This window comes from Zalophus californianus, chromosome 15, assembly GCF_009762305.2.
Source record: "Zalophus californianus isolate mZalCal1 chromosome 15, mZalCal1.pri.v2, whole genome shotgun sequence".
Lineage (NCBI taxonomy): Eukaryota > Metazoa > Chordata > Mammalia > Carnivora > Otariidae > Zalophus > Zalophus californianus.
This window is the reverse complement of record NC_045609.1, coordinates 62716958-62732886: the sequence shown is the minus strand read 5'-3', so window position 1 is coordinate 62732886 and position 15929 is coordinate 62716958. Positions and strand designations below refer to the sequence as shown.

The 15929-nt window shown below is 45.6% G+C and overlaps 1 protein-coding gene across 9 annotated transcripts in view; it reads left to right on the top strand.

Annotated features, from left to right (window-relative positions):
- The first annotated feature begins 7340 nt into the window (after nt 1–7340).
- The window catches only part of STN1 (STN1 subunit of CST complex), a 41870-nt gene continuing 33281 nt past the window's right edge, over nt 7341–15929 (top strand). For 6 of the 9 annotated variants that reach the window (XM_027596126.1, XM_027596134.1, XM_027596133.1 and 3 more), the window contains exons 1-2: nt 7341–7756; nt 8057–8251. In XM_027596126.1, the coding sequence (XP_027451927.1) occupies nt 7738–7756; nt 8057–8251 (214 nt within the window). In that variant the 5' untranslated portion in view covers nt 7341–7737. The remainder of the gene's footprint in view (nt 7757–8056; nt 8252–15929) is intronic. The other 3 variants (XM_027596125.1, XM_027596131.2, XM_027596132.1) reach the window with 3 other exon arrangements.

Here is a 15929-nt window from a genome sequence, read left to right as displayed (position 1 = left end):
TGCACTCACCTTATTATGAGCATGAGTTCAGTTGAAAATAATCCACTTATCTCATAAGTCACCCAGTAAGTAAGGGAACCTTCACCCTTAGCAAAATGCTTTCTAGATTTGTGGCTTAAATGACCAGGCATAATGTAGTGCACAGGTGACTGTCACAGGAGTTTACATATCATTAACCACAAGTCATGCCCAGCACTGCCCTGAGATACATTTTTTTTCAGTTTTTAAAATGATGGTAAAATGCACATAAAATTTAGCATCTTAATCATTTTTAAGTGTATAGTTCAGTGGTATTAAGTACATTCATTCATATTTTTGTGCAACCATAACCACCATCCATCTCCAGAACTCTTTTCATCATGCAAAACTGAAACTCGGGAGCGTTAAATAATAACTCCCCATTCCCCCTCTTTCCCATCTCTGGCAATCACCATTCTACTTTCTACAGACTTTTAAAATACAAAATACAAAATTCTTTCTCGTGCACTCAATCCTGGCTCTTGAGACCCAAGTTTTCTTTATGAGAAAGTCATTCTCTGCTCTCCAGGAAGAACCCCAGCCCATTATCTTCTCCTCTCTTCATCTTTGTAAAGGTCATCATCTTAATCTCAAGATTCCCTTTGGTGTATCAGACCGTTTGGGCGGGAAGGAGGAGTTCCTTGTTCTAAATGTAAGGACCTAGAGGGTGTCCCACCCTCAGCCATGTCTCTGGTTCTCCTCATTCTAGAAAGTGTTCCATTGAGTTGCCTACTGGTTCACACCCTGCCTCATGCTGACTTAGGAATCTTCTTCAAAGTCCACGAGGTGGGCTGGGCTGTGAGTGACTCTTTTCTCACACTAGGTAATTTCTGACCTTGTTCTATGATTCAGTCCCTCAACCTTATTTCTTGAGCCATCTCACCTTGTCTGACCCAATGGCCCTTATTAGAAGACCTATGGTCAGGGACTTCCAGCCATAACTAGTTAAGAAGGCCAGCAAATAATCTCTCCAAAATGCAGCCATAAAACTGGACAAAATTGACCAGAACAATTATTTCAGTGTTCTGAAAGTAGATCAAAAGCACACAGCAATCTGAAAAGCACTTACGTTTGGATTTCAGGTAAGAATGGTAGGAGTCTGTAGCATTCTGGCCTGGGGATGCCCCCATTTCCCTCCCTGTCCTCAGGCCCAGGTTGGTCAATGTCAATGTTCTGTTAGGGCAGAGCAGGCCATGAGTACCAGCGCTACCTCTGCCATGGTGAAAGGGGCTCATTCAATTTGGACTGCCCTTACTACAGGGAGACATGAAGAGCTCCACAGATGGTAATTATATGGGCTAATGTAAAAGACTATAGTTATCTTTTTCTCATGTCTTGTCTTAACTTCTTTAAAAGACATACAGTTATATAAAACAATAATTATAACATTGTACTGTTGGACTTCTGGCATATACAAAGGTAATAAAAATAACAATAATAGCACCAAGGGAATAGAAGTTTATTAAAGCAAAGTTTTTACATTTTTCTAGAATTAAATTAGTATTAATCTGAATTAGATTGTGATAAATTAAAATGCATATTGTAACCTTTAGATTACAATCCCTAAAAAAGTAACTAAATTTTTTTCAAGATTAACAATGTAATTTAAATGATATATTGAACTATTTGACATAAAAGAAGCCAGTCAAGGAGGAGCAGAGGAATGAAAAAGAGAGTTGACATATAGAAAACAAGTAGAGAAAAATAGCACCTGAAAGTCCAGCCAAACCAGCAATTGCCTTAAATGTGAAAGGTCTAAACACCCCAGTCAAAATGCTGAGATTGTCAGACTGAATAAAAACACAGGCCACCCATACGCTGTCTTTAAGAGACCTTAGATTCAAAGACACAAATAGATCGAAAGTGAGAGGATGGAAAAGTTACACCACTCAAACAGTAATCATTAGAGAACTAGAGTGGTTTTATTAATAACAAAGTAGATTTAAAGACACATATTACTAGAGACAAACAGGGACATTTCATAATGATAGAAGAGTCGATACCTGAGAAAAATATAACAATATACATGCACTTAGCAAGTAGGTCTCAAACCACATGAAGTGAAAACGGATGCCTACCTCACAGATAACCCAGGTGAAAGAGGAGGGGACAAGTTTGCTGTCTCCCCATCCTCCCAACTCTGGTCCCCCACCTGTCCCGCCAAGTTGCACAGCATTTATCTCGACATGTTGTAACCACACATTTACTTGTTTGGCTCACTCAGAGCCTCTTTGCGCTTTGTATGCCCAGTATAGAGCAGTCTTTAGCATATGCAGTATATTTTAAAAATTAATCAATAACTGAATGGTATTCCAGGCAGAGGGCGAGCAGCCAAAGAGAACATGGCATATTCTAGGAACTCTAAGTTGTTCCAAATGCCTTCAGTAGCATTTCTGAAACTGAATTCCTTGAGCAGTTAATAGAGTTTAGTGCTCAAACTTAACCCACTCTGTTCCTTTCTTGGACATTCTCAATGCCCATTACTGTGTTGAATTTTGTTTGCATGCTTTCTCAAACTGGTTTGACCAGACTTTTACTAATATCTTGAGGAAGCGCTCCTCAGAACAGCACTGGGGAGATACTAACCTAGAGAGCAGGATAGCTGTGAGGGGTTGGTGGGAGATGAGCCCGAAGAGGCAGGCAGCAGCCAGGCCATGAGGAAGCTGGTAAGAAATGCTAAGAAACTGGAACTTTATTTTGCAGACGACATAAAGTCATTGAATGATTTCACTTAGACAAAGGAATATCGCTGTGCAATTTGCATTTCATAAGGATTATCCTGGCAGCAGCGGAGACGAAGAATTGGAGGGAGGCCAGGCTCAAGGCAGCAGAACTGGTTGGGAGAGTGGTGGCACTAGCCCATGATGAAAGCCTAGACCAAGACTGTGGCAACAGGAGCAGGGAGGAGGGACTAAACTAAGACAACATATTTAGGAAGCAGAATTGACACATCTTCATGATTAATTTCATCTAAGGGTGAGAGAGAGGGAGGTGTCCATGAAACCTTCCAGTTTTCTGACTTAGATGATTGGTGAGTGGTGGTGACATTCACTTGACAGAGAAGAAAGGGGCAGAACTGTGGGGGCAGAGGTTTAGTTTGAGGTACTCAGGGGAGTTCAGTTGGAAATTCAGATGTGAAGCTCCAGAGAGAATTCTGGGGCAGATGTGAAGAAGTGAGAGTCATGGGAATATTGGTTCAGTGGAAGCCACAGGTTTGGATGAGGTGATTGAGAGGGAGTACATAGGGTGAGAAGGAAGTAGGCAGGGGATTGATCCTTGGAAATCAGTGTGAGAGATTAACACAGGAAGGATTAACAGAGAAGGAAGAAATGGAGCAATAGAAGGGAAGCCAGGGGTGCCTGGGTGGCTCAGTCGGTTAAATGCCCGACTCTTGACCACAGCTCAGGTCTTGATCTCAGGTTCTTGAGTTCAAGTCCTGCATTGGGCTCCACACTGGGCATGGAGCCTACTAAGAAGAAGAAGAAGAAGAAGAAGAAGAAAAAGGAGAAGAAGAAGAAGAGGAGGAGGAGGAAGAAGAAGAAGAAGAGGAAGAAGAGGAGGAAGAGAAAGAGGAAGAAGAGGAAGAAGAGGAAGAGGAAGAAGAAGAGGAAGAAGAAGAGGAAGAAGAAGAAGAAGAAGAAGAAGAGGAAGAAGAAGAAGAAGAAGAAGAGAAGGGTAAGTAAAGTAGCCACTGTCTTTGAGAATTCAAGAAGTTTAGCTTTGAAAGGAGAGAAAGAGAGCTACAGGGCAGTAGCTTGAGGGGCTGGGGTCCTCAGAGAGGCTGTGTCCTTAAAGTTGGATGACACTTAAAGAGTTATGTGCCAGAGAGGTCAGAGAGGGGGGAGGGTCTCATCCCAGGGGACTGAGCAAGGCTGCTGAGGAGGCAGGAGAAGAAGTGATACAAGTGAGGCCCATGATAATAGGCTCAGCAATGTTTTACTACTCTAGTAGCTTCCCCATCATTTGGTGAATATCCTTAAAACAGAACTTTTAGGGTAGATTCAGTAAATTAGGCAGAGAACTCTTCTAATATATTTTTGTGTTCCCTACCATAGTATGTTAGATGGGGCAGGTATGCCTGCAATTTTTAAAATTTATTAAATCATTCCTCTGATCCAAAATCAACAATACTCTATTGCTTACAGGGAATGAAAGTAGAAACCAATTCAAGCCCTTCAGCATCTAGCTAACATCGAGGTCTGCACCAGTTTCCACTGTGGCTGTCCTCTCTGGTCAGGCCGCTATGTTGGCTTACCCACAAATGTGCCTGGTTCATCCCGCTTCCTTCACCCTGCTCCCACGCTATCACAATATTATCCCCTCTGTACAATAGGGAGACTGAGAATACAATCCCAACCCATTCTAGCCTACAGGACCCTTAGGAATGTGCCATCTGCCTATCTCTCCAATTACACTTGAAACCACTCTCCCCCACGCCTTCTTTGTTCCTCCAACAGGAGAGTATTTTCCTGCCGCCAGACATTCACCCTGACTCTGCTGCTTGGGATGCTCTTTCTTTAGCATTTTTCATGGCTGGCTGCTACTCATCCTTCAGGTCTCAGCCTGAATGTTGTTTCATCTCATGGGATGAAAGTTGATCTATGCAGAGTACATCTCGCACCCCATTATGAACGATCATAATACATTTTTTATTTCCTTCAAAGCACTGAGAACTCTCTCTACTTATTTTGTCTATTGTCCTTCCCTCCTTCCCCCAACAGAATGGAAGCTCCATGAGGGCTCTTCTCAGGCTGTCCTGTCTCCTTCTTACCCCCAGTGTCCACTATAGTGCTTGACAAGTGCTTTAGAAGTATGTTTCACGAATAAATGAACAGCTCCTCCATAGTCTCAAACACCAGCTTAAATCCCACCTCCATAGTTAATAATAATAATAATAGCTTATATGTATTGAGTGCTTCCTTTGTTACATATGTTATCTTACCTGATGGGCCCCCTCCCCCATTCACCTCCTGTAACTCATACGGTAGTTATGACCTAAGCCACACATTCTGTGTTTACTTGAAATTTAGCCTCCTGCTTTGTTATTTGATATATTACATGCATCACTCTTTTTTGCTCCAATGAAATGAAAATTGTTAGTGCTCCCCCACAGCATTCAGAATGTTCAAGGTATGCTGAGTGACTAAAGATATTATTCACATAATAAAAATGTTGTTAAGGGGGACGCCTGGGTGGCTCAGGTGGTTAAGCATCTGCCTTTGGCTCAGGTCATGATCCCAGGACCCTAGGATGGAGTCCCACATTGGACTCCTTACTCAGCAGGGAGCCTGCTTCTCCCTCTGCCTGCTGCTCCCCCTGCTTGTGCTCTCTTTCTCTCACAAATATATAAAATCTTAAAAAATTTTTTTAAACTTTGATAAGTTATGCTTATTATAAACTTCAGACAGAAAATCAAACCCAATATACAAGTGGACAAACTCCATTCTACCAGTAAAATGTCAAAATGGTTAAGGCAAGATAGTTTGAACTTTGAGGTAAGAGATATGCAGTTCAATCCCCTCCATTTCCAGAACAATTTGCTAAAATCTTAACTTTCTAGAAAAAAAATTGTCTAGCCTGGCAAAAATGCTTGCAAAACCAAGCTTTATCTCACACTTCTCAGTGCTGCGGCAGGTTCCATAAGAAAGGTTCCCGGCATGAAGCACTGACTATTGGGTTTTGAAATATCTGCTTTGCCGTGTTGTGGAGTCCCAAGCTGAAGGGCCCTCCAGTGCTTATGATCTCTAGACAGTGAATTGGAGAACTTGGAGTCCATCTTGATGAAGATGGCAGGAGGAAGATCCTCCCAAACTCCTCTATATTCTTCTGCAATCTGGAAATTCAGTCCCACATCTCACCTTGGGTTTCAGTTGCAAACTGCTAGTTCAAGTTTTGAACTCAGATCAAAAGAAACATCCCTGGTCTCCAAAGAATCCACCCTTCATTGTAAAAGATGACTACAGGGGAAGTCTGCTCTGCTTACCCCACTGGGTATGGCCCTCCCCAAGGCTGTTAGTAAGCTTGGAGTCCCCAAGGGCTCTTATTGCTAGCACTCTACCCTTGAGTGAACCACAAGAGTCACTCCTGAAGTCTTGGGCTCTGAGTACACACAGCAGTGATTTTCTTCTTGGGTTCCACCCTGGAGCAGATGTGTACAATCAGGAAAATGTCACCCAACCTGCCTCTCTTCATCTGATAGGTCAGCCAAAAGCACCCAACCTTCTGGGTGTCCTACTGGATGTGCTTCCTTGAAGAGAGCCTCCCTCCTATTAAAAAAGGTATCTTCTCCTAATTGAAACTTAAGCTCCACAGAAACAACTGTTCATTGCAATAGAATATGGGCAATGCTGTACTTTGCCAAGGATTCTGTTTTTCAGCTTCTTCAGTGGTCAGGGATGTAATTAAATGCCATCATTCTAATGACACACATTTTCCATTCCAGCTGCCTGAAGTTCCTTCTCTTCTAAATAGTTTAGTAATTATCTCTTTGGCCACTACCTGCCTCCCCCAGGGAATGGCCTGCCAGAATGACCTCTACTCCTCCTTCCATTTTAGAGTCCCTATAAATTAGGAAGAACTCTTGCCATTTTGAGTGATGTCATGATGCAGCTTATTTATTTACTTATGGTAGTGGAATGTGGCTCTTTCCTCACTTTGAATTAGGACCACTGGGGACAAGCACCGCCAAGGTAGTCATGATTCACCAGAATGCCAGTTTTCCAAAATTCTTAAGTGTACAACATTCCAGAGTGTAGATGGAATAAGAAGAAAGAAGACAAAATTTATTGTCATAATCCTGTAGGGCTAGCTTTGGGCAAAGCCAAGTCCTCAATATTCACGCAAGGGCTCCTATTTAGATACTGATGTTATCTCCAAGTGAGACTGTAGAATCCCAATGTGTGTGTGTTAGCAGATCACTCACCAAGTGTAAATAAACATTTAAAATATGCCACACTACCTGCTCTATGCTTTTTTATTTGTTCATTTAATATATCAGGAACCAACCCCCTCCCCCCCCCCCGCAAGAACCAGTCCCAATCTCTTGGGGATCCTACCACTAGCGGGGGACAGGGTGAAAGGGAGACTTGGAGGATGGGTTTTTGGGCAACAGCAATCGCAGAGTCAGATCCCAGGCCTCAGAGGTTTGGGCTCTGTGCTCCAGCGGAAGCCCACGAAGGCCGGACGGATGGACGGACCAAAGCACTGCTTGGGCCACACCGGCGCAAGACTGCCTCGCCGCCACCTGCAAGCGAGCTTGGGGCGGGGCCTCGCTGGGATGGGGCGGCGCGGCCGGCGAGGCGGGGCGGAGCCGTGGCGACGCGTTGGCCGCGGGGAGGGAAGGCCCAGGTCGGGAGAGGTGGGTCGGTGGCGGGCCAGGAGCGGAGGCCGGCCCCCGCTGCGGCTCCGGAGACGCCCAGGGCTCCGCGCGCTGGCGCCGGGCGGGGCCGTGGCTGCCGCGGCCTTTGAGCGACCGGAAGGGCCGAGTCTGCGCGCTCCTGGGGGCCTCGAGCTGGCGGCGGGAGTGCGGCGGGAGGGGCTTCGAGCGGGTCAGCTTTTCGTTTCCGTTTTCCTCCTTTTCTCAGGCTCATCCCCAGACCGGAAGGTGCGGGGGCCGAGCGACGCACAGACCCACCCACTCTGACCCCCTCGTGTTAGGCCACGAGGGCGCCCATTCGTCTCCGGACCCCGCCCATCAAAGCGGTTTCAGGGTACGCCTGTATGGATATAGCTCCCCAAGGTGAAAAGTTAGCATTTAGGCGTTTTGAAGTTGGTACTTGGGGGGAAGGAGAAACACTCCCGTGGGGTAGAAGAGATTCCAGAGGGAGAGCCATAAGGAACGCACAGGCCCTCACCCGAGGAATGCCTTTTTTGCTCTAGGCCCGTGGCGTGAGTTTGCCAGGCCCTGGACCCCTGCTTTTACTCCTCCCGGAATTCCGCGTAGCCGCCCGGAGAGCAGCTTCGGGGCCATGCCGATGTGACCACTTGAAAGCCTTGCATCCTGATTTTTTTTTTTTTTTTTTTTTGGTCTCACATATAGATCCTCCACTCAGTGACGCAGAGCCTTTCAGGGTTGGCTGCAAGCCAAACCCCAGCCTCCCGATGCAGCCTGAATCCAGCCAGTGTGAAGAGGAGACCCCTTCCCTCCTGTGGGGTTTGGATCCTGTGTTTCTAGCCTTTGCAAAACTCTACATCGGAGATATCCTGGACTTGAAGGAGTCCCGCCAGGTACCAGGTATGTCGCTGGTGGGCCTGAAGAATGCCCAGTGCTACACCTGCACCTCACCCTTCTTTCTCCAAAGCTGCAGGAAGTTGGGGCTTAGTGGCTTTCAGGAGAGCCTTCCTTGCTGCAGGCTCTGAAAATGACCTAGCGTGGACTCTCGAATGAATACATTTCTGTGCAAGTTAAAAAAGTCTAAATCTTATTTTTATTTTTAAAATAAAAGCTTGGGAAAGTAACCTTTGTACCCAGGAATGGTTTTTTTGTTTGTTTTTTGTTTTTTTTGGTCTGGCGTTGAGGTCTTTCATATTTTAACATGCTCAGTTATTTTTCTCTGGAACAGCTCTTGGTGGAAAGCTCACTGGACCAGACGTTTCTAGGCCTTGTTCCCTTTCCTAACAGTGCCTCTTACCTGGCCTGGGCATGTGACTCACCTGCAAAGCTTAGGTGTCATCTTTGTAGAAATGGGGATTAACCAGGCCTGATTTTCTTGTGGGGTTTTATTTTGTTTTCAGTTAATCAGAACCAAGTAATATAAACTCACTGAGAGGAAAAACATATGCCTTATTCATCTACATAATTTCACTGCTTAGAACAGTGCCTGGCATGTGGTGGGCCCTCAAAAAAATAGTAATTGGAGCAACAAAGCATTATAAATGTAAAGTTAAAGAAATCACTTTTTTTTGTTTTAAATGGCGGTTACTAAAGATAGGTTCTTCATACCTAAAAACATAACAAATACAATTTGGGGTACATTTAAATAATTCACATAGCTGTGTATGGATCTTCACATGCTTGTGGGCTATGTGAGAAGTTTGGTTAAACTCTTTGCTATTTTGAATGAATAGCAAGCTGTGAGTCAGTCAAGAAGCTCAAGTATGCACAGTTTTATTTTTTTCTTTAAATTTTTTATTGTTATGTTAATCACCATACATTACATCATTAGTTTTTGATGTAGTGTTCCATGATTCATTGTTTGTGCATAACACCCAGTGCTCCACGCAGAATGTACCCTCTTTAATACCCATCACCAAGCTAACCCATCCCCCCACCCCCCTCCCCTCTAGAACCCTCAGTTTGTTTTTCAGAGTCCATCGTCTCTCATGGTTCATCTCCCCCTCCGATTTCCCCCCCTTCATTCTTCTCCTCCTGCTATCATCTTTTTTTTTTCCTTAACATATATTGCGTTATTTGTTTCAGAAGTACAGATCTGTGATTCAACAGTCTTACACAATTCACAGCGCTCACCATAGCACATACCCTCCCCAGTGTCTATCACCCAGCCACCCCATCCCTCCCACCCCCGACCACTCCAGCAACCCTCAGTTTGTTTCCTGAGTTTAAGAATTCCTCATATCAGTGAGGTCATATGATACATGTCTTTCTCTGATTGACTTATTTCACTCAGCATAACACCCTCCAGTTCCATCCACGTCGTAAGTATGCACAGTTTTAATGAGAGGATGTTTTGTGTGTTTCCAGTTCTATGTACAAATATATTGGATGACCTTATTCTAAAGCCTTTTGTGCAGATTTTTCACCACACCTTGGTTTCCTAATTACTGTTGGAAATGGTCTGTGTTTGGTTTTATGTTTTTTTTTCTTGGAAGGCAGCCGTCCTCCCCCCCACAGTTGTCCATTTTCCAGAACAGGCTGGTATTCTCATAGCTCATCTCAGGAAGAAAGCAATTCACACCAAATGCCAGCTTTGCATTTTAAAGAAAGGTCTTATGGAGGTGCTCAGGGAAATATCAGGGCATGATAGGGGCTTAACTCTTCCTGTGGGTAGAGGACTTTATGATATATTAACAGCCAACCAAGGAAAACGGATCCTGATGGTCTTTACTAGGTCACTGGTAGTACTGTTTCAGATGTGCTTTTGTTGCCAGGTGGACTGGGGAGACTTCTGACCCTGAGGCCTCCATCCAGCCCTTCCCAGGGATGTTGCCAGAGGCTCTTGGTCTCATTGCAAGAAAGAATTCAAGGAGAGACTAGACACAAGGGTTGAGCGGTGCAAATCGGAAGTTTATTAAAGTGAGAGTACCCTCTCGACAGAGAGGGAGACAAACCGTAAAAGACTCTAAACTTTAGGAATCAAACTGAGGGTTGCCAGAAGGTAGGCATGGTGGGGCGGGGGTAACTGGGTGATGGGCATTAAGGAGGCATGTGATGTGATGAGCACTGGGTGTTGTATGCAACCAATAAATTGACGGACTCTATCTCTGAATATAAATTGAATTTAAATAAAATTAAAAAAAATAAAGAGAGCACACTCTCAAGATGTGAGAGCAGGAGAGCTCAAGGGAGAGCTGAACCCCAAGTTTTGGGTTCCTGTCTTTTACGGACAGTTGTTAATTAGGGGGTGGAATATTTATTTCTTGGGGAGGGATTTTTTGGAGGTGTGGGGTTTTGTGCCTTTTCTCCCTTACTTGGCCCAGGTTTTTGGCCTTCTTTGTCTTGAGCCTGTCTGGTTTGATCCAGCTTCTTACGGCTTTGTTTTTGGAGTGCTGCCAGGAGAGGTCTCTGACCTTCCCCAATAGCTAGCCATGCCTCCCCCTTTGCTGGCCTCCAGGCATCCTGTTAAAAACCTAACTAACTGCTGACTCTTAACAGTTTTTAAAATGAAGCATCATGCTTGAAGGAGACACCAACCATAAATTCACAAGAGTGATCCTCTTGAGATTATACTATAGGGCTCTAGGGGTGGAAAATTCCCCTAGCCTGGGTTTTTATTTCTGTGTTGTTTTCATGGTTGTTTTTGGTTTGGTTTGGGGATAGGGGTTGTCCATGCCTGAAAGAACACCCAGTGATTAGAGAACTGGGATTTCCAGCCAGGTGACATCAGCCCAACCCCTTGGGAAAGGAGAGGGCTAGAGAATGAGTTGTCATGTGGTCAGTGATTCAGTCATGCCTGCGTAATGAAACCCGAATAAAAACTCTGGACACCAAGGCCCAGGTGAATTTTCCTGGTTGGTAATCATAACATTGATTTGTCAGGAGGGTGATATGTTCTGTGACTGTGGAAGCTTTGTGCTTGGATTCCTCCAGACCTTGTCCAGTGCATCTCTTTAGTTAGTGAGTCCTGATTTGTACCCTTCACTTTGAAACTATAGTCGTAAATCTAGTACCTTCCTGAGTTGTGTCTCATTCTAACAAATCATCAAAGCTGAGAGAGTTGTAGGACCCCCCCGAAGTTGTAGCCAGTTGGTCAGAACAGTGGGTGGCCTGAGAATGCCCAAATTCAGGGCCGGTGAGTGAAGAAAGCAATTCTGTGGGAGACTGTGCCCTTAACTTGAAATTTGACCTTACTCTGTATATTTGCCATCCATCAGAATTGCCTTGCAAAATGGTTGCAAAATGTCAACTCCTCAAAATTAACCTGCAATTTTAGTGTTAAACAAATAAAAAATGTTATGAAAAAATCTTACGAAGTTTGTGGTGGTGGTGGTGGTGTTTACAGGTTTTGGGGTCTTTTTAAAAAAAAATTTATTTTTGAGAGAGTGTGTGTGAGTGTTGGGGCAGGGGCAGAGGGAGAGAATCTTCAAGTAGACTCCCCGCTGAGCATGCAGCCTGACGATCTCACCACCCATGAGATCATGACCTGAGCCGAAATCAGGACTTGGCTGCTTAACCAACTGAGCCACCCAGGTGCCCCAGTTTTGGGGTCAGTTTTGTTTTATCTTTTTGTTTATAGCATATAGAAATAGTCTTTATTATTCTAAATATTCGTGTCAGCCTTTAATAATGGGATAAGTAGTGAATCTGTTGCTTAAATCAAAATACAATATTTATTGGGCGCCTGGGTGGCTCAGTTGGTTAAGCGACTGCCTTCGGCTCAGGTCATGATCCTGGAGCCCCGGGATCGGGTCCCACATCGGGCTCCCTGCTTGGTGGGGAGTCTGCTTCTCCCTCTGACCCTCTTCCCTCTCGTGCTCTCTATCTCTCATTCTCTCTCTCTCTCAAATAAATAAAATCTTTTAAAAAAATACAATATTTAATTCTAGAGGGTCTGATGAAGTGGAAATGGTATATTCATAAGAATTATATGAAAAATAGTATCTTTGGCATTTGAGTACTATTGGACATCAATTAAATAATGACAGACTAAAAAGAGATAAATCAAAAGTACTTTTAAAAGAGAGGAACCAGGCGAATGTCTTACCGTGGTGGTGGCTGTCCAGGGATGGGCTGATGTGAGAGCTGAATCAAACCTGCGTGTGTGACTCTGGGTCCCTGAACCCTTGTCGCCTGACCCTCCTCCTTCCTGGGGACCTCATGGCCCGGGGAATCCCCAGGTATGTTTCATCACTGGGGGGCTGCGTGTGGAACAAAGGCAGCAGGACCTGAAGGACCCCGTGGGGAAGGCTGTAGCTGGAACTCCCCATCAGCCAGAATCTGTTGTTTGGGTGGTTTTGTTTTCTTCTTTTAAAAGATTTTATGTATTTATTTGACAGAGAGAGACACGGTGAGAGAGGGAACACAAGCAGAGGGAGTGGGAGAGGGAGAAGCAGGTCTCCCTGAGAGCTGAGCTGAGAGCCTGATGCGGGGCTCGATCCCAGGACCCCGGGATCACACCCTGAGCCGAAGGCAGATGCTTAACGACTGAGCCACCCAGACGCCCCATTTGGGTTGTTTTCTGTTCTTTGCTTCCTGAGCTTTCTTTCAATCAACAAAGCCGCCATCCAACTTTTTTTTTTTTTTTTTAGCTCTTTTGTCATAGAAGAGAATCTTGTGTTGATAGGAGGAAGTGGTCCTCTCCGATTCTTGTCCATGCCTCCGGCCGCCGTCTGATCAATTGCGCTCCTGATACGTGTGGTTCATGTTTCTCTACACATGGACACGTGTCTTCTCTATCTCCAGGCAGTGTGTTTTCTCCTCAGTTGATTTTCTCTGAATGTTTTTTTTTTTTTAAGATTTATTTATTTATGTGAGAGAGAGAGCATGAGAGTGGAGAGGGTCAGAGGGAGAAGCAGACTCCCTGCTTAGCAGGCATGACCTGAGCCGAAGGCAGATGCTCAACTGACTGAGCCACTCAGTCATCCTCTCTGAATGTTTTGATTCGACCCATGTGTTATTTTCTTCTGAATTTGTTCTCCATTGTTTAGAGACGCTTTTGAGATGTTTTCTGCATCAATTCCTTGAGATTGGAAGGATTTTTTGCACCTTTGAATGACTGTCTGCCCTTGAAGGCCGGCCATTGGCAGTCTAGAACACAAAAGTTTAGGGGTTCCCTTTTCTGTGCTTTTTTGAGAAAGTCTGTTGTGTCCTCAAGTGAAGACCTGTTCAGATTTTTGTCAAGTGGCCCGACACAGTTTGTAACGTTGGAGGATTGGCCTCCATCGCAGGTGACTTGAGGACCTCACTGGCTTGTGTCACTAGTCCTGTCTTATCACCTTTTTCGTACACTGCAACCCAGGCAGAACACCTTTGCCTAGCTCTGTTTTCCTTCTCAAAGTGTGTTGGCTCTTTACTATAAAAACCACCATAGCAGCACATACCAGGATGTCCCAGGGAAACCCAAAGAGTCCTGGGACTGTCTTGAGTTTCCAGACATCACCAGCAGAGCACCCCATAGTGGCTCCAGGACCCACTGGGAAGACATTTCGGGTTAGGCAGTGGGATCTCCAGCGGGTCCAGGGACCTCCATAGTTCTGCTTCCTACTACTAATGTCCTAGGGGCCACAACTGACCACATGGAACCCTGTGGAGTGTTCTGTCTCTAATACCAAGAAATGCCTGGCAACCAGGGCAGACCATCCAGTGAGATGGGGTAGGGGAGGCCAGTCAGGTTCTAGAAAACGGTTCTCTCTAACTTTGCTCTGCCCAGTGCACAAATAGAGTGTTATTACCTGTCAGTGCATTTGGGGAAGCAGAAAGGGCTGGCTGCAGCCAGAGAACAGCCTGGAGCTCAGGCCCCTCCAAGCCCCCCCCCCCCCCAGCCCTATAGCAGACCCGAACAGTGCCATGTCATAGCTCTTCTCTGCACACGAGCATTGGTCAGGGCATGGTTCTGGGGTACACTTTGGTAGAGGACTCTGTGCCCACATCCTTAGGGGAGGCTCATTCTCGCGATTCAGACTTTTCCTGTGGTCGGGATGTCTGAGCTTGCCTGCAGCAGTCCTGCAGGGCTCTCCCTCTGAAGTCACCCTTTTTCCTTTGCATTTGGTCAGTGCAGGCAGGTAGTGGCAAAGGCCCCAAGGGCCTCACCAAAGGTAGTAACTAAGGGACCTGGATATCAATCCTAAGAACTCAGGAGAAGTCTGTTGGAACTCTCCTCTTAAAATTGCATGGATTTTCTGTGGAGCCAGTTTGAACCCACTCACCTTGTGTTCCTGGAAGGGGGTGACCCTCCTTTGGGGATGATGCAGTGACTCCGGCTCCTTTCCTTGTGTGGTCCTGCCATTTCAGCTCATAGCCCCCATGGTTGCCCCGTGCTCGTGGTCTCTAATCCACCAAGTCATTGTTAGAAAGATGCCCTGCCAGGGAGAGGGCCCTTCTTTAGGCTAACTTTGCCACCATTTTTTTCCTTCCAACCACATCTCACTCTCCTAGAATCTCCACCTGGCTGAGGCTCAGAGCCTCCTTATCCATCCTCTGGGACTCCTTGAGTGACTTGTCCCCAGCCCCTTTATCCACATGGGATACAAGAGAGCCGTCAGCAGAGGCCAGTCTTCTGGGGATTTTGAAGGGCATCAGGGTTCAGGCCACAGGTCTGTCCTACCCCCCCCCACCCTATGGATGTGGAGAAGGGAGGCTCTGACCAGGCTTGGTGGGGAGGGAGGAGGTGGCCAAATGTCTGTGCTGATGAATGTTTGTTTACAGGTCAGATCTTTATTTAAAAAGGAAATTTCCATTTAAACGGTTACAGCCTCTTTCTGCAAGGAAAGAATTCAGCCATCATGGGGGGAAAAAACATGCTGGAGAAGATTTTAGCGTGGACTCATGAGCTGCAGGAGACAGATGCACATGCAAGTAGCTTACGCCAAAAGGGTCAGGGTGCTGGGGGGCCACAGATGGGAAGCTCTGCAAGGGCAGGGCAGCACTGGGGCCTGGGGGTGGAATCAGGGACTCTCTGCAGCCCGGAGTCCCTCTGTTTTCCTTCCCAGGTCCAGAACAGGCCTCTGGGTATTGTAAGGTTTATCCTCTCAGGTTTCTCCCCTGGCAGGAACCTGCCTGCTGGTATCTGTCCTCTGGGTTTTGAAAATAGTTTTAAAAATGAGAAGCTTGTGGCGGGGGCACCTGGGTAGCTCCGTGGGTTTAGCGTCCAACTTGACTTGTGGTTTTGGCTCAAGTCATGATCTCATGGGTCGTGGGATCAAGCCCAGCATCAGGCTCCACACTCAGTGGGGAGGCTGCTCGAAGATTCTCTCCCTCTGCCCCTCCCCCCCATTCACTTGCACACACGTGCTCTCTCTTCCTCTCTCTCAAATAAATAATTTTTTTTTTAAAGAGAATTTTTTGATTTGTAATCTGCTGGCTCCAAAGAGCAGCATTTTGTAACCTAATTATCTTCTCTTTAAAAAGACAAAGTCACTGCTAATTCATAGAAATGATGACTGGCTTCCTAGAAAAGTGCTAGTAAAGAAGTCAAAGAAGCCTTTCTTGTGATTTCCTCTCTTTCCTTTTGCAGTCCCTCAAAATAGATTTCTTTTCATAATCTAATGATTGTCTTCAGGCCTGTTGTGAGAGGTCC